Genomic DNA, 22,320 nt, shown 5'->3' with positions numbered 1-22,320 from the left:
TGGGTCACAGGGACCTGCCCTGGGATGCAGGGACACCCCTGGGGCACAGGGACTCCCCCCAGGGCACAGTGACCCTCCTGGGGTGCAGGGACCTTCCCTGGGGTGCAGGGACCCCCCCCAAGTGCACAGAGACCCCCCTCGCCAGGGTGCAGGGACCCCCAGGCTGCAGGGACCCCCACCAGGGCACAGGAACCCCCAGGGTGCAGGGACCCCGGTGGGACACAGGGACCCCGGTGTGACACGGGCACCCTGGGCACAGTGACCCCAATGGGACACAGGGACCCCCAGGGTGCAGGGACCCCGGTGGGACACAGGGACCCCGTGGCGCAGGGACCCCCAGGCTGCAGGGACCCCGGTGGGACACAGGGACCTCAGTGGGACACAGGGACCCCAGGCTGCAGGGACCCCGGTGGGACATGGGCACCCCGGGTGCAGTGTCCCCTGGTGGGACACAGGGACCCCAGGCTGCAGGGACCCCCACCAGGGCACAGGGACCCCCAGGCTGCAGGGACCCCTGGTGGGACACAGGGACCCCAGGCTGCAGGGACCCCCACCAGGGCACAGGGACCCCCAGGCTGCAGGGACCCCTGGTGGGACACAGGGACCCCAGGCTGCAGGGACCCCAGTGGGACATGGGCACCCCCAGGCTGCAGGGACCCCCACCAGGGCACAGGGACCCCCAGGGTGCAGGGACCCCGATGGGACACAGGGACCCCAGGCTGCAGGGACCCCCGGTGGGACACAGGGACCCCCAGGCTGCAGGGACCCCGGGGGGCACACGGGCACCCGTGGCTGCAGGGACCCCCGGTGGGACACAAGCACCCCCAGGGTGCAGGGACCCCGATGGGACACAGGCACCCCCAGACTGCAGGGACCCCCACGAAGACACAGGGACCCCCAGGATGCAGGGACCCCAGTGGGACACGGGCACCTGGTGGCGCAGGGACCCCGGTGGGACACAGGGACCCCGGTGGGACACGGGCACCATGGGTGCAATGGCCCCAGTGGGACACAGGGACCCCGGGCGCAGTGCCCCCGGTGGGACACAGGGGGACGTGGCGCGGTGTCCCCGGTGCCAGCGCCGTGTCCCCGCAGGTGTTCTGGCCCGGCGTCCCCCAGCCCGTGTTCTTCGTGGCCAGCCGCGGGCACCACGCGGACATCGGGGGCAGCACCCCCGGCTCCATGCCCCCCCACTCCACCGCGCTGTGCCAGGAGGGGGCCACCTTCCTCTCCTTCAAACTGGTCCAGGGCGGCGTCTTCCAGGAGGAGGGTGAGGACCTGGGGACAGCGGGGACGTGACGGGCATGCTGGGGACAGTGGGGACGTGGTGGGGACAGTGGGGATGTGGTGGGGATGGTGAGGATGTGACGGGGATGGTTGGGACAATGGGGACGTGTTGGGGACAGTGGGGACAGTGGGGATGTGATGGGGATGGTGGGGATAATGGGGATGTGGTGGGGACATGGAGACGGGGCACAGCAGGGTTGTGATGGGGATGGTGGGGACAATGGGGACGTGGTGGGGACATGGTGGGGATGGTGGGGATGTGACGGGGATGGTGGGGATGTGACGGGGATGGGGGGGACATGGGGACATGGTGCGGACATGGTGGGGATGGTGGGGATGTGACGGGGATGGTGGGGATGTGATGGGGGGGACATGGGGACATGGTGCGGACATGGGGACATGGTGGGGACAGTGGAGACGTGGTGGGGACATGGGGACAGGTGGGACAGCGGGGACAGCGGGGATGTGATGGGGATGGTGGGGATAATGGGAACATGGTGGGGACATGGGGACATGGTGGGGATGTGATGGGGATGGTGGGGACAATGAGGACAGCGGGGACAGCGGGGATGTGACAGGGATGGTGGGGACAATGGGGACGCGGTGGGGACAGCGGGGACGTGGTGGGGATGGTGGGGACAATAGGGACGTGGTGTGGACATGGGGACATGGTGGGGATGGTGGGGACAATGAGGACAGGGTGGGGACAGCGGGGATGTGACAGGGATGGTGGGGACAATGGGGACGTGGTGGGGACAGCGAGGACGTGGTGGGGATGGTGGGGACAATAGGAACGTGGTGGGGACATGGGGACATGGTGGGGATGGTGGGGATGTGATGGGGATGGTGGGGATAATAGGGACGTGGTAGGGACAGTGGGGACAGTGGGGATGTGATGCGGATGGTGGGGATAATGGGGATGTGGTGGGGACATGGAGACGGGGGACAGCAGGGTTGTGATGGGGATGGTGGGGACAATGGGGACATGGTGGGGACAATGAGGACAGGGTGGGGACAATGAGAACAGGGTGGGGACAGTGGGGATGTGGTGGGGATGATGAGTACAGTGGGGATGTGATGGGGATGGTGGGGACAATGGGGACGTGGTGGGGACATGGTGGGGACAGCAGGGACAGCGGAGATGTGATGGGGATGGTGGGGACAATGGGGATGCAGTGGGGACAGCAGGGACATTGTGGGGATGGGATGTGGTGGGGACAGTGGGGATGTGATGGGGATGGTGGGGACAATGGGGACGTGGTGGGGACATGGGGACAGCGGGGACAGTGGGGACAGCGGGGATGTGATGGGGATGGTGGGGACAAGGGGGACGTGGTAGGGGACATGGGGACAGGGGGGACAGTGGGGACAGCGAGGGTGTGATGGGGGTGGTGGGGATAATGGGGACGTGGTGGGGACATGGGGACGGGGGGGACAGTGGGGATGTGGTGGGGATGGTGGGGACAATGGGGACGTGGTGGGGACATGGGGACATGGTGGGGACAACGAGGACAGGGTGGGGACAGTGGGGATGTGATGAGGATGATGGGTACAGTGGGGATGTGATGGGGATGGTGGGGATAATGGGGATGTGGTGGGGACATGGTGGGGACAATGAGGACAGGGTGGGGATGGTGGGGATGTGATGGGGATGGTGGGGACAGAGGATGTGGTGGGGACAGTGGGAATGTGATGGGGACAGTGGGGACAGGGAATGTGGTGGGGACAATGGAGATGTGGTGGGGACAGTGGGAATGTGGTGGGGACAGTGGGGACGGGATGTGGTGGGGATGGTGAGGACATGGTGGGCACAGCAGGGACGGTGGGGATGCAGTGGGGACATCAGGGATTGTGGGGACAATGGAGGTGCAGTGGGGACGGCAGGGACATGGTGGGGACAGTGGGGATGTGGTGGGAATGGTTGGGACAGTGGGGATGTGGTGGGGACAGTGGGGATGCAGTGGGGACATCAGGGACACAATGGGGATGGTGGGGACAGTGGGGATGTGGTGGGGACAGTGGGAATGTGGTGGGGACAGTAGGGATGTGGTGGGGACAGTTGGGATGTGGTGGGGACAGTTGGGATGTGGTGGGGACGATGAGGACAGTGGAGATGGTGGCGACAGTAGGGATGTGGTGGGGATGATGGGGACACCATAGGATGGTGGGGACAGTGGGGATGCGGTGGGGACATCAGGGACATGCTGGGGATGGTGGACATAGTGGAGATGTGGTGGGGACAGCGGGGACACGCTGGGGACAGTGAGGATGTGGTGGGGACAGCGGGGACACGCTGGGGACAGTGAGGATGTGGTGGGGACAGCGGGGACATGCTGGGGACAGTAGGGATCTGGTGGGGACAGCGGGGACACGCTGGGGACAGTGAGGATGTGGTGGGGACAGTGGGGACACGCTGGGGACAGTAGGTATGTGGTGGGGACAGCGGGGACACGCTGGGGACAGTGAGGATGTGGTGGGGACCGCGGGGACACGCTGGGGACAGTAGGTATGTGGTGGGGACAGCGGGGACACGCTGGGGACAGTGAGGATGTGGTGGGGACCGCGGGGACATGCTGGGGACAGTAGGGATGTGGTGGGGACAGCGGGGACACGCTGGGGACAGTAGGTATGTGGTGGGGACAGCGGGGACACGCTGGGGACAGTGAGGATGTGGTGGGGACACGCTGGGGACAGTAGGTATGTGGTGGGGACAGCGGGGACACGCTGGGGACAGTGAGGATGTGGTGGGGACCGCGGGGACATGCTGGGGACAGTAGGGATGTGGTGGGGACAGCGGGGACACGCTGGGGACAGTAGGTATGTGGTGGGGACAGCGGGGACACGCTGGGGACAGTGAGGATGTGGTGGGGACACGCTGGGGACAGTAGGGATGTGGTGGGGACAGCGGGGACACTCTGGGGACAGTAGGGATGTGGTGGGGACAATGGGGACACGCTGGGGACAGTGAGGATGTGGTGGGGACAGCGGGGACACGCTGGGGACAGTAGGGATGTGGTGGGGACAATGGGGACACGCTGGGGACAGTAGGGATGTGGTGGGGACAGCGGGGACACGCTGGGGACAGTGAGGATGTGGTGGGGACAGTGGGGTCACACGGGGGGACAGTAGGGATGTGGTGGTGACAGCGGGGACATGGTGGTGATGGTGGGGACATGGTGGGAGTGGTGGGGATGTCAGAGACACAGTGGGGACAGCAGTGACACAGCAGGGACGTCAGAGACGTGGCGGGGGTGTCAGGGACAGGTCAGGTGGGGACACAGGGGACGCCGAGGACACGACGACCGCGCTGACGCGTCCCTGTCCGCAGCGGTGACCGAGGCGCTGATGGCGCCGGGCCGTGTCCCCGGCTGCAGCGGGACGCGGGCCCTTGGGGACAACCTGTCGGACCTGCGGGCGCAGGTGGCGGCCAACCAGCGCGGCATCCGCCTGGTGACCGAGCTCATCCGCCAGCACGGGCTGCGCGCCGTGCAGGCCTACATGGGCCACATACAGGTGGGGTGGCCATGGCGGTGTCCCCTGTGTCCCCTAATGTCCCCTGGTGTCCTTCCAGTGTCCCCCTGCTGTCCCCTTGAACCCCCAGTGTCCCCCTCCGGTGTCCCCCTGACCAGCATGGGCTGCACAGCGTGCAGTCCTACATGGGCCACATACAGGTGGGGTGGCTGGGCGGTGTCACCTGTGTCCCCAATGTCCCCCGCTGTCCCTCCAGTGTCCCCCTAGTGTCCCCTTGAACCCCCAGTGTCCCCCCGGTGTCCCCCTGGTCAGCACGGGCTGCGCGCGGTGCAGTCCTACATGGGCCACATACAGGTGGGGCGGCTGGGCGGTGTCCCCTGTGTCCCCGATGTCCCCCGCTGTCCCTCCAGTGTCGCCCTGGTGTCCCCTTGAACCCCCAGTGTCCCCCTCCGGTGTCCCCCCGGTCAGCACGGGCTGCGCGCCGTGCAGTTCTACATGGGGCACATACAGGTGGGGTGGCCATGGCGGTGTCCCCTGTGTCCCCTAATGTCCCCTGGTGTCCTTCCAGTGTCCCCCTGCTGTCCCCTTGAACCCCCAGTGTCCCCCCGGTGTCCCCCCGGTCAGCACGGGCTGCGCGCCGTGCAGTTCTACATGGGGCACGTACAGGTGGGACGGCTGGGCGGTGTCCCCTGTGTCCCCTGATGTCCCCCGGTGTCCCTCCAGTGTCCCCTGGTGTCCCCTGCTCTCCCCTGGTGTCCCCCTGACCAGCATGGGCTGCGCGCCGTGCAGTCCTACATGGGGCACACACAGGTGGGGCGGCTGGGCGGTGTCCCCTGTGTCCCCTGATGTCCCCTGGTGTCCTTCCAGTGTCCCCCTGCTGTCCCCTTGAACCCCCAGTGTCCCCCCGGTGTCCCCCGGTCAGCACGGGCTGCGCGCCGTGCAGTCCTACATGGGGCACATACAGGTGGGATGGCTGGGCGGTGTCCCCTGTGTCCCCTGATGTCCCCTGGTGTCCTTCCAGTGTCCCCCTGCTGTCCCCTTGAACCCCCAGTGTCCCCCCGGTGTCCCCCTGGTCAGCACGGGCTGCGCGCCGTGCAGTTCTACATGGGCCACATACAGGTGGGACAGCTGGGCGGTGCCCCCTGTGTCCCCTGATGACCCCTGGTGTCCTTCCAGTGTCCCCCTGGTGTCCCCTGCTCTCCCCTGGTGTCCCCCTGGCCATCAAGGGCTGCCCGTCATGCAGTCCTACATGGGACACATCCAGATGGGATGGCCATGGTGGTGTCCCCTCTGTCCCCTAATGTCCCCCGGTGTCCCTCCAGTGTCGCCTGGTGTCCCCCTGGTGTCCCCTGCTGTCCCCAGTGTCCCCCTGGCCAGCACAGGTTGGCCGTCGTGCAGTTCTACATGGGACACATACAGGTGGGACGGCCATGGCGGTGTCCCCTGTGTCCCCTAATGTCCCCTGGTGTCCTTCCAGTGTCCCCTGGTGTCCCCCTGGTGTCCCTCCAATGTCCCCTGGTGTACCCCTGGCCAGCACGGGCTGCCCGTCGTGCAGTCCTACATGGGCCACATCCAGGTGGGACAGCCATGGCGGTGTCCCCTGTGTCCCCTGATGTCCCCTGGTGTCCCCTGGTGTCCCCCGGTGTCCCCCTGGTCAGCACGGGCTGCACGCCGTGCAGTCCTACATGGGACACATCCAGGTGGGACCGCTGGGCACTGTCCGCTGGTGTCCCCCGGTGTCCCCCTGGTGTCCCCTGGTGTCCCTCCAGTGTCCCCCTGGTGTCCCCCTGAACCCCCAGTGTCCCCCCGGTGTCCCCCTGGCCAGCACGGGCTGCCCGTCGTGCAGTCCTACATGGGCCACATCCAGGTGGGACCACCATGGTGGTGTCCCCTGGTGTCACCTTGGACCCCTAGTGTCATCTTGGACCCCTTGGTGTCCTCCCACTGTCCCCTTGGACCCACCAATGTCCCCCTGGCCACCATGGTGTCCCACTGGTGTCCCCATGTGTTGTGCAGCCCTACATGGGACACATCCAGGTGGGATGGCCATGGCAGTGTCCCCTTGGAGTCCCTCCAGTGTCCCCTTGGACCCCCTGGTGTCCTTCCACTATCCCCTCAGTGTCCCCTTGGACGCACCAATGTCCCCCTGTCCACCATGGTGTCCCACTGGTGTCCCCATGTGTCGTGCAGCCCTACATGAGACACATCCAGGTGGGATGACCGTGATGGTGTCCCCTGGTGTCCCCTTGGACCCTCGGTGTTCCTTTGGATGCCCCAATGTCCCCACGGTGTCCCTCCAGCATCCCCTTGGACCTCCTGGTGTCCCCCTGGTGTCCCTTTGGACCCTCCTGTGTCCCCCCAGTGTCCCCCTGGTGTCCCTTTGGACCCTCCTGTGTCCCCCCAGTGTCCCTCTGGTGTCCCCTTGGTGTCCCCCTGATGTCCGCCTGGTGTCCCCTTGGACCCACCGATGTCCCCCCAGTGTCCTCCTGACCACCATGGTGTCCCCCGGTGTCCCCACATGTCATGCAGGTCCACATGGGCCACGTCCAGGTGGGACCCACCATGACGGTGTCCCCTGGCCCCCTGGTGTCCCCCAGCCCCCGTGACCCCCATGTCCCTGGTGTCCCCCAGGCCCCATGCCCCTGGTGTCCCCTGTCCCCCTGGTGTCCCCCAGCCCCTGTGACCCCCATGTCTCTGGTGTCCCCTGGGCTGCGGTGTCCCCCAGCCCCCATGCCCCTGGTGTCCCCTGTCCCCCTGTTGTCCCCCAGCCCCTGTGACCGCGGTGTCCCTGCAGTGTCCCCAGCCCCTGTGACCGCGGTGTCCCCAGAATGTCCCCGTGTCCCCCAGCCCCAGTGACCGCGGTGTCCCCGCGGTGTCCCCCGGCCCCCCTGTTGTCCTCCAGCCCCTGTGACCACGGTGTCCCCACGGTGTCCCCACGGTGTCCCCGAGGTGTCCCCAGCCCCCGTGACCGCGGTGTCCCCACGGTGTCCCCGTGGTGTCCCCAGCCCCCGTGACCGCGGTGTCCCCGCGGTGTCCCCTGTTGTCCCCAGGCCAACGCGGAGGTGGCGGTGCGGGAGATGCTGCGGGGCTTTGCCGCGGGGGGGAGGACGACGCTGGAGGCCGAGGACCAGATGGACGACGGGACCCCCATCCGGCTGCGCGTGCAGCTGGACCCCCACGAGGTGAGGGGCTGGGATCCACCCGCCCTGGGATCCACTCCAGCCCCCGGATCCACCCACCCTGGGACCCCCCTGCCCCGGGATCCACCCCAGCCCTGGGATCCACCCCAGCCCTGGGATCCACCTGCCCCATGATCCACTTGCCCTGGGACCCACCTGCCCTGGAATCCACCTGCCCCGGGATCCACTCCAGCCCTGGGATCCACCCTCCCTGGAATCCACCTGCCCTGGGACCCCCCTGCCCCGGGATCCACCCCATACCTGGGATCCACCTGCCCTGGGGCCCCCCTGCCCTGGGATCCACCTGCCCCTGGCATCCACTCCAGTCCTGGGATCCACCCCAGCCCTGGGATCCACCTGCCCTGGGATCCACCTGCCCCTGGCATCCACTCCAGTCCTGGGATCCACCTGCCCCTGGGATCCACCGCAGCCCTGTGATCCACCTGCCCTGGGATCCATTCCAGTCCTGGGACCCCCCCTGGCCCTGGGATCCCCCCTGTTCCCAGGATACTGGAGATCCCCCCCAGCCCCAGAATCCCCCTCAACCCTGGAATCCTGGTGATCTCCCTTGGCCCTGGGATTCTGGGGATCCCCCCATTCTCGGGATCCACCCCCAGCCCTGGGATCCCCTCCCCTCCCCCTCCCCCATTCACTCCAGCCCTGGGATCCACTCCAGTCCTGGGGTCCCCCCTGGCCCTGGGATCCCCCACAGTCTCGAGATCCCCCCTGGTCCTGGGATCCTGGGAATCCGCCCCCAGCCCCAGACCCCAGAGGTTCCCCCAGCGCTGGGATCTGCCCCCAGCCCCAGGATCCCCCTCGAGATGCCCCCTAATCCCAGAATGTCAGGGATTGGAAGGGACCTCTGTTCCCAGGACGCTGGAGATTCCCCCAGGCTCAAGATCCTGGGGATCCCCCCTGCCCTGGGATTCTGGGGATGCCCCATTCCCGGGATCCCCAGCCCCGGGATGCAGGAGATCCCACCCAGACTGGTTTTGGGGAACCCCCCGTTTGTGGGGGGGACACGGGGCCACCCCATCCCTGCTGTCCCCACTGTCCCCATTGTCCACCCTGTCCCCCTGTCCCCACTGTTCCCACTGTCCCCACTGTCCCCATTGTCCCCACTGTCCTCACTGTTCCCACTGTCCCCATTGTCCCCATTGTCCACCCTGTCCCCCTGTCCCCGCTGTCCCCACTGTCCCCATTGTCCCCACTGTCCTCACTGTTCCCACTGTCCCCATTGTCCCCATTGTCCACCCTGTCCCCCTGTCCCCGCTGTCCCCATTGTCCCCATTGTCCCCACTGTCCTCACTGTTCCCACTGTCCCCATTGTCCACCCTGTCCCCCTGTCCCCACTGTCCCCATTGTCCCCACTGTCCTCACTGTTCCCACTGTCCCCATTGTCCCCATTGTCCCCACTGTCCTCGCTGTTCCCACTGTCTCCATTGTCCCCGCTGTCCTCGCTGTCCCCATTGTCCCCACTGTCCTCACTGTTCCCACTGTCCCCATTGTCCCCACTATTCCCACTGTCCCCATTGTCCCCGTTGTCCCCACTGTTCCCTGTCCCCACTGTCCTCACTGTTCCCACTGTCCCCTGTCCCCATTGTGCCCTGTCCCGTGTCCCCTGTCCATGTCCCCTGTCCCCTGTCCTGTGGCCCGTGTCGTCCCCTGTCCGTGTCCCCTGTCCCATGTCCCGTGTCCCATGTCCCGTGTCCTTGTCTGTGGCCCGTGTCCCCTGTCTCATGTCCCCTGTCTGCTGTCCCATGTCCCATGTCCTGTGTCCCGTGTCCCCTGTCCCATGTCCCATGTCCCCTGTCCCGTGTCCCCGTCCCCTGTCCTGTGTCCCCTTTCTGTGTCCTCTGTCCCTTGTCTCACTGTCCCCTGTCCCTTGTCTCACTGTCCCCTGTCCATGTCCCCTGTCCGCTGTCCGTGTCCCCTGTCCCCTGTCCCATCCCCTGTCTGTGTCCCCTGTCCCTTGTCCCCTGTTCGTGTCCCCTGTCCTGTGTCCCTGTCCATGTCCCCTGTCCCCTGTCCCATCCCCTGTCCGTGTCCCCTGTCCCCTGTCCCTTGTCTCGCTGTCCCCTGTCCGTGTCCCCTGTCCGCTGTCCGTGTCCCCTGTCCCCTGTCCCATCCCCTGTCTGTGTCCCCTGTCCCTTGTCCCCTGTTCGTGTCCCCTGTCCTGTGTCCCTGTCCATGTCCCCTGTCCGCTGTCCGTGTCCCCTGTCCTGTGTCCCTGTCCGTGTCCCCTGTCCGCTGTCCGTGTCCCCTGTCCGTGTCCCCTGTCCGTGTCCCCTGTCCTGTGTCCCTGTCCGTGTCCGCTGTCCGTGTCCCCTGTCCCCACCTCGTGTCCCTGTCCGTGTCCCCTGTCCGTGTCCCCTGTCCCCTGTCCGTGTCCCCTGTCCGCTGTCTGTGTCCCCTGTCCGTGTCCCCTGTCCATGTCCCCTGTCCCCTGTCCGTGTCCCCGTCCCCTGTCCCATCCCCTGTCCGTGTCCCCTGTTGCCCGTCCCCTGTCCGCTGTCCCCTGTCCCTGTCCGTGTCCCCTGTCCCCACCTCGCGTCCCTGTCCGTGTCGCTCAGGGCAGCGCGGTGTTCGACTTCTCGGGGTCGGGCCCCGAGGTGCAGGGGAACCTGAACGCCCCCCGCGCCATCACGCTGTCCGCGCTCATCTACTGCCTGCGCTGCATGCTGGGCCGCGACCTCCCGCTCAACCAGGTGACACGGACCCAGGGACCCCCGGCACCCGCGACAGGGACCCCCGGGACACCCCCTGACATGGGACACACCCGGGACCCCTGACAGGGAGCCCCAGGGCACCCCCCAGCTGAGGGACCGCCCAGGACACCCCCAACAGGGACCCCCGGGACACCCCTGACAGGGACCCCCGGGACACCCCCTGACGTGGGACACCCCCGGAACCCCCAACAGGGACCCCCGGGACACCCCCTGACAGGGACCCCCTGGGACACCCCTGACAGGGACGCCCGGGACACCCCCTGACATGGGACACCCCCGGGACCCCCGACAGGGACCCCCGAGACCCCCGACAGGGACCCCTGGGGCACCCCGACAGGGACCCCCCCGGGACACCCCAACTGTGGGACCCCCTGGGACACCCCCCGGCTGCGGTGGGACCTCCCCTGGGGCACCCCCCGATGCGGGACCCCTGGGTCACCCCCGACTGAGGGACCCCTGGGACACCCCAATTGTGGGACCCCCTGGGACACCCCCTGGCTGCGGTGGGACCCACCCTGGGGCACCCCCTGACTGCGGGACCCCTGGGACACCCCCTGACTGTGGGACCCCTGGGGCACCCTCTGACTGCAGGACCCCAGAGGCACCCCCTGACTGTGGGACCCCAGGGGTACCCCCCAACTGCAGGACCCCCCTGGGACACCCCAACTGTGGGACCCCTGGGACACCCCCTGACTGAGGGACCCCTGGGACACCCCAACTGTGGGACCCCCGTCAGGATCCCCCGACTGTGGGACCCCCAGCTGTGACCCCCCCTGACTGCTGGACCCCTGGCTGGGGACCCCTCAACTGTGGGACCCCCAGTGGGACCCCCAGCTGGGGACACCCCAATGGTGGGACCCCCAGCTGGGGACCCCTGGCTGTGACACCCCAACTGTGGGACCCCCGACTGTGGGCCCCCCGGCTGTGCCACCCCCTATCTGTGGGACCCCCAGTGGGACCCCTGGCTGGGGACACCCCAACTGTGGGACCCCCAACTGTGGGCCCCCCGGCTGTGCCACCCCCTGACTGTGGGACCCCCAGTGGGACCCCTGGCTGGGGACCCTGGGCTGTGCCACCCCCTGACTGTGGGACCCCCACCCCCCAATTCATCGAGGGTGGGGGGATCTGGGATCCTGATCCTGTGGGATGGGGGATCTGGGGTGCTGGTCCCCAGAGTGGGGGGTCCTGTGACCCTGATCATGTGGGACGGGGGGTCTGGGACCCTGATCCCCCAGGATGGGGGGGCTGGGACCCTTATCCTTGGGGCTGGGGTCCTGGGACCCTGATCCTGTGGGTCGGGGGGGTCTGGGACCCTGATCCCCAGAATGGGGGGTAGGACCCTGATTCTTTGGGTTGGTGTCCTGGGACCCTGATTCTGTGGGGTGGGGGTGTCTGGGACCCTGATCTTTGGGGTTGGGGTCCTGGGACCCTGATTCTGTGGGGTGGGGGTGTCTGGGACCCTGATCTTTGGGGTTGGGGTCCTGGGACCCTGATTCTGTGGAATGGGGGGTGGGACCCTGATCCTTGGGGCTGGGGTCCTGGGACCCTGATCCTGTGGGGCGGGGGGTTTGGGACCCTGATTCTTGGGGTTGGGGTCCCGGGACCCTGACTCTGTGGGGTGGGGGGTCTGGGACCCTGCACCCCTGCAATGGGGGCACAGGGACCCTGATCCCCTGGGTTGGGGGTCCTGGAACCATGATTCTGTGGAATGGGGGGGTGCTGGGACCCTGATCCCAAGAATGGGGGCTGGGACCCTGACTCTGTGGGGTGGGGGGCTCTGGGACCCTGCACCCCTGCAATGGGGGGCTGGGACCCTAATCCTTGGGGTTGGGGGTCCCGGGACCATGATTCTGTGGGGTGGGGGGCTCTGGGACACTGATCCCCCAGAATGAGGGGGACTGGGACCCTGATCCCCTGGGTTGGGGTCCTGGGACCCTGACTCTTTGGAATGGGGGTTAGGACCCTGATCCTTGGGGCTGGGGTCCTGGGACCCTGACTCTGTGGGGTGGGGGCTCTGGGACCCTGATCCCCCAGAATGGGGGGACTGGGACCCTGATCCTTGGGGTTGGGGTCCTGGGACTCTGATCCTGTGGGTCAGGGGGTCTGGGGCCCTGTACCCCTGCAATGGGGGGGACTGGGACCCTGATCCCCTGGGTTGGGGTCCTGGGACCCTGACTCTGTGGAATGGGGGGATAGGACCCTGATCCTTGGGGCTGGGGTCCCGGGACCCTGACTCTGTGGGGTGGGGGCTCTGGGACCCTGATCCGTGGGGCTGACGGGCCGTGCCCCCCAGGGCTGCCTGGCCCCCGTGCGGGTGCTGATCCCCAAGGGCTCCATCCTGGACCCCTCCCCCGAGGCCGCCGTGGTGGGGGGCAACGTGCTGACGTCACAGCGCCTGGTGGACGTCATCCTGCGCGCGTTCGGCGCCTGCGCCGCCTCGCAGGTGGGGGGCGGAGGACTGGGGGGCCCAGGGGTCCGGGGTGCTTGTGGTTGGGGGTCCCAGGTCATTGGGGGTCCTGTGGGTCAGGGGTCCCAGGGCTTGGGGGTCCTGGGGTGGGGGTCCTGAGGACTGGGTGGGACCAGGGCTTTTGGGGGACCAGGGCTTTTGTGGGTCCTGGGGTGGGGGTCCTGAGGATTGGGGATCCCAGGGGTCCGGGGTGCTTGTGGTTGAGGGTCCCAGGTCATTGGGGGTCCTGTGGGTCAGGGGTCCCAGGGCTTGAGGGTCTTGGGGTGCCGGGGGTCCCGGGGGTCCCGGGGGTTGGGGGTCCTGGGGGGCCGGGGGTCCCAGGGGTTGGGATCCCAAGGGATCGGGGGTCCCAGGGGATGGGGGTCCCAGGGCTTGGGGGTCCCAGGGGTTGGGGGTCCCAGAGGTCGGGGGTCCTGGGGGGCCAGAGGTCCCAGGGGTTGGGATCCCAACGGGTCGGGGGTCCCAGGGCGTGGGGGTCCCAGGGGTTGGGGTCGCAGGGGTTGGGGATCTGGGGGTTGGGGGTGTCGGGGGTCTGGGGTACTGGGGGTCCCGGGGGTCAGGGTCCAGGTCTCACCCCTGGGCTGTGTCTGTGTCCCCATGTCCCCCCATGACCCTCGTGTCCCCCCGTGTCCCCTTGTGTCTCCATGTCCCCTGTGACCCCCATGTCCCCCGTGTGTCCCCGTGTCCCATGTCCCGCGTCCCTGTGTTACCCTGTGTGTCCCCGTGTCCCTCCATGTCCCTGTGTGTCCCCATGTCCCCGTGTGTCCCCCGTGTCCCCATGTCCCTGTGTGTCCCCTGTGTCCCCGTGTGTCCCTGTGTGTCCCCATGTCCCTGTGTCCCCATGTCCCCGTGTGTCTCCCCATGTCCCGCGTCCCTGTGTCCCCGTGTCTTGTGTCCCCCGTGTGTCCCCATGTCCCTCCATGTCCCTGTGTGTCCCCCCGTGTCCCATGTGTCCCCCCATGTCCCCGTGTGTTCCCATGTCCCCGTGTGTCCCTGTGTGTCCCACTGTGTCTCCATGTCCCCTGTGTCCCTGTGTCTCCGTGTCCCCCGTGTTCCCCCATGTCCCCGTGTGTCCCCCTGTGTCCCATGTCCCCGTGTGTCCCTGTGTGTCCCCATACTCCACGTGTTCCTCTGTCCCCTCTGTCCCCCCATGTCTCCATGTCCCCCATGTCCCCCCACCTCACCCATGTCCCCCCGTGTCCCCCCGTGTCCCCCTGTGTCCCCATGTCCCCCCGTGTCCCACGTGTCCCTGTGTGTCCCCTGTGTCCCCCATGTCCCCCCACCTCACCCATGTCCCCCTGTGTCCCCTTGTGTCCCCATGTCCCCCCGTGTCCCACGTGTCCCCGTGTCCCCCATGTCCCGTGTCCCCCCCGTGTCCCCATGTCCCTCCGTGTCCCCCGTGTCCCCATGTACCCCATGTCCCCCTGTGTCCCCCCATGTCCCCATGTACCGCATGTCCCCCGTGTCCCTGTGCGTTCCCCGGTGTCCCCAGGGCTGCATGAACAACGTGACGTTCGGGGACTCCCGCGTGGGTTACTACGAGACCGTGGCGGGGGGCGCGGGGGCGGGGCCGGGCTGGCGCGGCCGCGGGGGCGTCCACACGCACATGACCAACACCCGCGTCACCGACCCCGAGATCCTCGAGACCAGGTGGGGGGGACCCCAAACCGGGGGGGCACCCCGGGGTCATGGGGGACACCCCGGGGTCATGGGGGGACACGGGGTGCGGGGGGGTCCACACGCACATGACCAACACCCGCGTCACCGACCCCGAGATCCTCGAGAACAGGTGGGGGGGACCCCAAACCAGGGGGGCACCCCGGGGTCATGGGGGACACCCCGGGGTCATGTGGGGGGACAGCCCGGGGTCATGGGGGACACGGGATATGGGGGACACCCCGGGGTCATGGGGGGACACGGGGTATGGGGGAAAACCCGGGGTCATGGGGGGACACCCCGGGGTCATGGGGGGACACGGGGTATGGGGGACAACCCGGGGTCATGGGGGGACACGGGTATGGGGGACACAGGGTATGGGGGACACCCCGGGGTCATGGGGGACACCGGTATGGGGGACACAGGGTATGGGGGACACCCCGGGGTCATGGGGGACACCCTGGGGTCATGGGGGGACATGGGTATGGGGGACACGGGGTATGGGGGACACGGGGTATGGGGAACACCCCGGGGTCATGGGGGGACACGGGTCATGGGGGACACCCCGGGGTCATGGGGGGACACGAGGTCATGTGGGGACACGGGGTCATGGGGGGACATGGGGTCATGGGGGGACACAGGGTCATGGAGGGGACACAGGGTCATGGGGGGACACGAGGTCATGGGGGGGACACGGGGTCATGGGGGGACATGGAGTTATGGGGGGACACGAGGCCATGGGGGGACATGGGGTCATGTGGGGACATGGGGTCATGTGGGGACACGGGGTCATGGGGGGGACACGAGGTCATGGGGAGGACATGGGGTCATGGGGGGACACGGGATATGGGGGACACCTCGGGGTCATGTGGGACACCCTGGGGTCATGGGGGGACACGGGGTATGGGGGACACCCCGGGGTCATGTGGGGACATGGGGTCATGTGGGGACACGGGGTCATGGGGGGGACACGAGGTCATGGGGGGGACATGGGGTCATGTGGGGACACGAGGTCATGGGGGGACATGGGGTCATGTGGGGACATGGGGTCATGTGGGGACACGGGGTCATGGGGGGACACGGGGTCATGGGGGGACATGAGGTCATGGGGGAACACAAGGTCATGGGGAGACACGAGGTCATGGGGGGGACACGGGGTCGTGGGGGGGACATGGGGTCGTGGGGGCGACATGGGGTCACGTGGGGACATGGGGTCATGGGGGGGACACGGGGTCATGTGGGGACACGGGGTCATGGGGGGACACGGGGTCATGGGGCGGACATGGGGTCATGGGGGGGACACGGGGTCATGGGGGGACACCCTAAGATCCTGGAGATGAGGTGGGGGGGGGACCCCAAAACCCGGGGGGAGACACTAAACCGGGGAGAGGGGTGGTGCTGTTGGGGGGTTGGGGGTTCAGGGGTTCCCATGTCCCCAGGTACCTCGTGGTGCTGGGGGGGTTTGGGGGTTCAGGGGGCTCTCAGAGTCCCCATGTGTCCCCAGGTACCCGGTGGTGCTGGGATGGGATTGGGGGGGTTTGGGGGTCTCAGGTCCCCCTGTCCCCAGGTACCCGGTGGTGCTGGGATGGGATTGGGGGGGTTTGGGGGTCTCAGGTCCCCCTGTCCCCAGGTACCTGGTGGTGCTGGGATGGGATTGGGGGGGGTTTGGGGGTCTCAGGGGGGTCCCCATGTGTCCCCAGGTACCCGGTGGTGCTGGGATGGGATTGGGGGGGTTTGGGGGTCTCAGGGGGGTCCCCATGTGTCCCCAGGTACCCGGTGGTGCTGGGATGGGATTGGGGGGGTTTGGGGGTCTCAGGGGGGTCCCCATGTGTCCCCAGGTACCCGGTGGTGCTGGGATGGGATTGGGGGGGTTTGGGGGTCTCAGGGGGGTCCCCATGTGTCCCCAGGTACCCGGTGGTGCTGGGATGGGATTGGGGGGGTTTGGGGGTCTCAGGGGGGTCCCCATGTGTCCCCAGGTACCCGGTGGTGCTGCGGCGGTTCGAGCTGCGGGGGGGCTCGGGGGGCGCGGGGCGCTGGCCGGGGGGTGACGGGGTGACCCGGGAGCTGCTGTTCCGCCGGGACCTGGTGCTGTCGGTGCTGAGCGAGCGCCGCGCCGTGCCGCCCTACGGGATGGCGGGTGAGTGGGACCCCCACAGCCCCCCACAGCCCCCCAAAACCCCCCAGAGACCCCCAAAACCCCCTAGAGCCCCCCAGAGCCCCCCATAGCCCCCATAGCCCCTGGTGCTGTTGGTGCTGAGCAAGCGCCGCGCCGTGCTGCCCTATGGGATGGCGGGTGAGTGGGAGCCCCCACAGCCCCCCACAGCCCCCCAAAACCCCCCAAATCCCCCCAGAGACCCCCAAAACCTCCTAGAGCCCCCCAGAGCCCTTCGTGCTGTTGGTGCTGAGCAAGTGCCACACTGTGCCACCCTATGGGATGGTGGGTGAGTGGGACCCCCCAGAGCCCCCCACAGCCCCCCAAAACCCCACATAGCCCCCATAGCCCCCCAAAACCCCCTAGAGCCCCCCAGAGCCCCCATAGCCCCTGGTGTTGTCGGTGCTGAGCGAGCGCCGCACCGTGCCACCCTATGGGATGGTGGGTGAGTGGGACCCCCCCAGAGCCCCCCGAAACCCCCCAGAGACCCCCAAAACCCCCTAGAGCCCCCCAGAGCCCCCCATAGCCCCTGGTGCTGTCGGTGCTGAGCGAGCGCCGCGCCGTGCCGCCCTATGGGATGGCGGGTGAGTGGGACCCCCCACAGCCCCCCATAGCCCCCCAAAACCCTCATAGCCCCCATAGCCCCCATAGCCCCTGCTGCTGTCGGTGCTGAGTGAGCACTGTGCCGCCCTATGGGGTGGCGGGTGAGTGGGACCCCAATAACACCCCAGAGCCCCCCAATACCCCCCATAGCCCCCCAAAACCCCCCAATAACACCCCAGAGCCCCCCAATACCCCCCATAGCCCCCCAAAACCCCCCAATAACACCCCAGAGCCCCCCGATACCCCCCATAGCCCCCCAAAACCCCCCAATAACACCCCAGAGCCCCCCAATACCCCCCATAGCCCCCCAAAACCCCCCAATAACACCCCAGAGCCCCCCGATACCCCCCATAGCCCCCCAAAACCCCCCAATAACACCCCAGAGCCCCCCAATACCCCCCATAGCCCCCCAAAACCCCCCAATAACACCCCAAAGCCCCCCGATACCCCCCATAGCCCCCCAAAACCCCCCAAGAACACCCCAGAGCCCCCCGATACCCCCCATAGCCCCCCAAAACCCCCCAAGAACACCCCAGAGCCCCCCCGATACCCCCCATAGCCCCCCAAAACCCCCCAAGAACACCCCAGAGCCCCCCAGCACCACACAGAGCCCCTGCTGCTGTCGGTGCTGAGTGAGCACTGTGCCGCCCTATGGGGTGGCGGGTGAGCGGGAGCCCCAGAGCCCCCCAGGAACACCCCATAGCCCCCATAGCCCCCATAGCCCCCTGGCACCTCCCGTAGCCCCCTGAGCCCCCGTGGCCCCTCCTGCCCCGACCCCCGACCCGCACCCCCTGACGCCCCCCCCCCGCAGGGGGTCTCCCCGGGGCGCGGGGGCTGAATTTGCTGCTGCGCCGGGACGGCCGAACCATCAACCTGGGGGGCAAGGCCTCGGTGGACGTGGAGCCGGGGGTGAGCGCACACGGGGACCCCCCAACGCCCCCCAGACAGCCCCTGGCCCCTCTGAACCCCCCAAACACCCCCTGACACCCCCTGATCCCCCCAAACACCCCTGACCTCCCCAACGCTCCCCAGACAGCCCCTGATCCCCCCAACACCCCCCAGACACCCCCTGACCCCCCCAACACCCCCAGACACCCCCTGATCCCCCCAACACCCCCTGACCCCCCCAACACCCCCAGACACCCCCTGATCCCCCCAACACCCCCCAAACACCCCCTGACCCCTCAGAACCCCCCAAACACCCCCTGACCCCTCAGAACCCCCCAAACACCTCCTGACCCCCCAGAACCCCCCCAGACACCCCTGACCCCTCTGAAGCCCCCAAAACACCCTCTGACCCCTCAGAACCCCCCAGACAGCCCCTGACCCCCCAACACCCCCAAACACCCCCTGATCCCCCCAACACCCCCCAAACAGCCCTGACCCCTCAGAACGCCCCAAACACCCCCGGACACCCCAGACCCCCCAAAAAGCCCCTGACCCCTCAGAAACCCCCCAAACACCCCCTGACTCCCCAGAACCCCCCCAGACACCCCCTGGCCCCCCAGAACCCCTCCCAAATACCCCCTGACCCTTCAGAACCCCCCAGACACCCCCTTGGCTCCCTAGAACCCCCCCAAAGACCCCCGGACACCCCAGAGCCCCCCACAGACACCCCAGAGCCCCCCAACACCCCCAGACACCCCCTGATCCCCCCAACACCCCCTGATCCCCCCAACACCCCCAAACACCCCCTGATCCCCCCAACACCCCCCAAACACCCCCTGACCCCTCAGAACCCCCCAAACACCTCCTGACCCCCCAGAACCCCTCCAGACACCCCCTGACCCCTCTGAAGCCCCCAAAACACCCTCTGACCCCTCAGAACCCCCCAGACAGCCCCTGACCCCCCAACACCCCCAAACACCCCCTGATCCCCCCAACACCCCCCAAACAGCCCTGACCCCTCAGAACGCCCCAAACACCCCCGGACACCCCAGAGCCCCCCAAAAAGCCCCTGACCCCTCAGAAACCCCCCAAACACCCCCTGACTCCCCAGAACCCCCCCAGACACCCCCTGACCCTTCAGAACCCCTAAAACACCCCCAGACACCTCAGAACCCCCCAAACACCCCCTGACTCCCCAGAACCCCCCCAGACACCCCCTGGCCCCCCAGAACCCCTCCCAAATACCCCCTGACCCTTCAGAACCCCCCAGACACCCCCTTGGCTCCCTAGAACCCCCCCAAAGACCCCCGGACACCCCAGAGCCCCCCACAGACACCCCAGAGCCCCCCAAAGACCCCCGGACACCCCAGAGCCCCCCACAGACACCCCAGAGCCCCCCAAAGACCCCCGGACACCCCGGCACCCCCAGCACCTCTTGATCCCCCCAGAAGCCGCCCTGGCACACCCCATAACCCCCAAACAAACCTTGAGCCCCCCAGCACCCCAGATCACCCCATAACCCCCTAGCACCCCCATAACCCCCAGCACCCCAGATCACCCCATAACCCCCCAGCACCCCCATAACCCCCAGCACCCCAGATCACCCCATAACCCCCCAGCACCCCCTGACCCCCACGCACCTCCCCCAGTGCCCCCCGAACTCACTCGGACTCCCCCACAACCCCCCAGCCCCCCCAGATCACCCCATAACCCCCAAACCCCCCAGCACCCCAGATCACCCCATAACCCCCAGCACCCCAGATCACCCCATAACCCCCCAGATCACCCCATAACCCCCCAGCATCCCCATAACCCCCAGCACCCCCAGATCACCCCATAACACTCTGACACCCCCATAACCCCCCAGCACCCCCAAACCCCCAACACCCTCATAACCCCCAGCACCCCCAGATCACCCCATAACCCCCCCAGTACCCCCATAAGCCCCAGCACCCCCAGATCACCCCATAACCCCCCAGCACCCCCATAACTCCCAGCACCCCATAACCCCCCAGCTCCCCCATAACCCCCGGCACCCCAGATCACCCCATAACCCCCCAGCACCTCCAAACCCCCCAGCTCCCCCTTAACGCCCGGCACCCCAGATCACCCCATAACCGCCCAGATCACCCCATAACCCCCCAGCACTCCCATAACCCCTGGCACCCCAGATCACCCCATAACCCCCCAGATCACCCCATAACCCCCCAGCACCCCAGATCACCCCATAACCCCCCAGCACTCCCATAACCCCCAGCACCCCCAGACTCCCCTATAACCCCCAGTCCCCCCCCAGCTCTCCCAACCCCATCTCTGCCCCCCCAGGACGTTTTCCGCCTGCTGACCCCGGGTGGGGGGGGCTACGGCCCCCCAGGAGAGGGGGATGGGGACCAGGGGGCCCCCCCCGGGGACAGGGGACACCCCCGGGACCCCCGGGACCCCCCGGCGCCACCACGGAGCTTCCTGGAGCGCGGGAGCCTCTTCGAGTTCCGGCGGGCGCAGGAGACCGTGTGAGCGCTGCCCCACACCTGGGGGGCAGCCCCACAGCCCCCCGCGTCATGGGGCAGCCCCACAGCCCCACCACGCATACACAGCCCGTGGGGCAGCCCCACATCCTCACCACGCACACACAGCCCGTGGGGCAGCCCCACATCTCCAACCACACACGCACAATTTGCGGGGCAGCCCCCCAAACCCAGTGCACACCCCAAGGAGCAGCCCCCCAACTCCAGATCTGTGGGGCCGCCCCCCAACTCCAGACACACACACAGTCCATGGGGCAGCCCCACAGCCCCAGGTATGGACCCCGGCCCATGTACGCACACGCCGTGGGGCAGCCCCCCAACCCCATGTACGCACACACCATGGGGCAGCCCCCCAACCCAGCTACGCACACTCCATGGGGCAGCCCCCCAACCCCATGTACGCACACGCCATGGGGCAGCCCCCCAACCCAGCTATGCACACTCCATGGGGCAGCCCCCCAACCCCAGCTACGCACACTCCATGGGGCAGCCCCCTAACCCCAGCTATGCACACTCCATGGGGCAGCCCCCCAACCCCAGCTACGCACACTCCGTGGGGCAGCCCCCCAACCCCGCTACGCACACTCCGTGGGGCAGCCCCCCAACCCCATGTACGCACACGCCATGGGGCAGCCCCCCATCCCAGGTACGCACACTCCGTGGGGCAGCCCCCCAACCCCATGTACGCAGAGTCTGTGGGGCAGCCCCCCAACCCAGCTACGCACACGCCATGGGGCAGCCCCCCATCCCAGGTACGCACAGTCTGTGGGGCAGCCCCCCAACCCCAGCACCCCAAGAAGCAGCACTCCCCCTATGCACAATCTATGGGGCAGCCCCCCAACTCCACACGCACTGTGGGGCTGCTCCCCACTCCCACAGACCCCAGACTCACGTGTGGGGCTCAGCCCCCCAGTGGAGGGACCGGGCCCCGAATGTCGGGGTCTCCCCCCATCCCCCAATAAACGACCCCTCCTGCACGGGTGTGAGAGCGTTTTGGGGTGCGGGGGGGTCCCCAGGGTCCCCAGGGAGCTGTCCCCAAATGTCCCCATGGAATGGTCCCCAGGGTCCCCAGGGAGCTGTCCCCAGGGTCCCCATGGAGCTGTCTCCAGGGTCCCCAAGTGTCCCCATGGAATGATCCCCAGGGGTCCCCATAGAGCTGTCCCCAGGGTCCCCATGGAGCTGTCCCCAGGGTCCCCAAGTGTCCCCATGGAATGGTCCCCAGGAGTCCCCATGGAGCTGTCCCCAAGTGTCCCCATGGAATGGTCCCCAGGGGTCCCCATGGAGCTGTCCCCAGGGTCCCCATGGAGCTGTCTCCAGGGTCCCCAAGTGTCCCCATGGAATGGTCCCCAGGAGTCCCCATGGA

The 22,320-nt window shown here is 67.9% G+C and overlaps 1 protein-coding gene across 1 annotated transcript in view; it reads left to right on the top strand.

The window, feature by feature from the left end:
• OPLAH (5-oxoprolinase, ATP-hydrolysing) overlaps positions 1-21,934 on the top strand; it is a 46,093-nt gene extending 24,159 nt beyond the window's left edge. The window contains exons 18-26 of the mRNA XM_071803711.1: positions 1,096-1,270; positions 4,616-4,800; positions 7,809-7,940; positions 10,511-10,645; positions 12,960-13,109; positions 14,626-14,783; positions 16,766-16,926; positions 18,356-18,453; positions 20,758-21,934. Of these exons, the coding sequence (XP_071659812.1) occupies positions 1,096-1,270; positions 4,616-4,800; positions 7,809-7,940; positions 10,511-10,645; positions 12,960-13,109; positions 14,626-14,783; positions 16,766-16,926; positions 18,356-18,453; positions 20,758-20,946 (1,383 nt within the window). The 3' untranslated portion in view covers positions 20,947-21,934. The remainder of the gene's footprint in view (positions 1-1,095; positions 1,271-4,615; positions 4,801-7,808; positions 7,941-10,510; positions 10,646-12,959; positions 13,110-14,625; positions 14,784-16,765; positions 16,927-18,355; positions 18,454-20,757) is intronic.
• Positions 21,935-22,320: the final 386 nt, after the last annotated feature.

Source organism: Patagioenas fasciata, chromosome 2, assembly GCF_037038585.1.
Source record: "Patagioenas fasciata isolate bPatFas1 chromosome 2, bPatFas1.hap1, whole genome shotgun sequence".
Taxonomy (NCBI): domain Eukaryota; kingdom Metazoa; phylum Chordata; class Aves; order Columbiformes; family Columbidae; genus Patagioenas; species Patagioenas fasciata.
The sequence above is the reverse complement of the archived record's forward strand: the minus strand, read 5'-3'. Positions and strand labels throughout refer to the sequence as shown.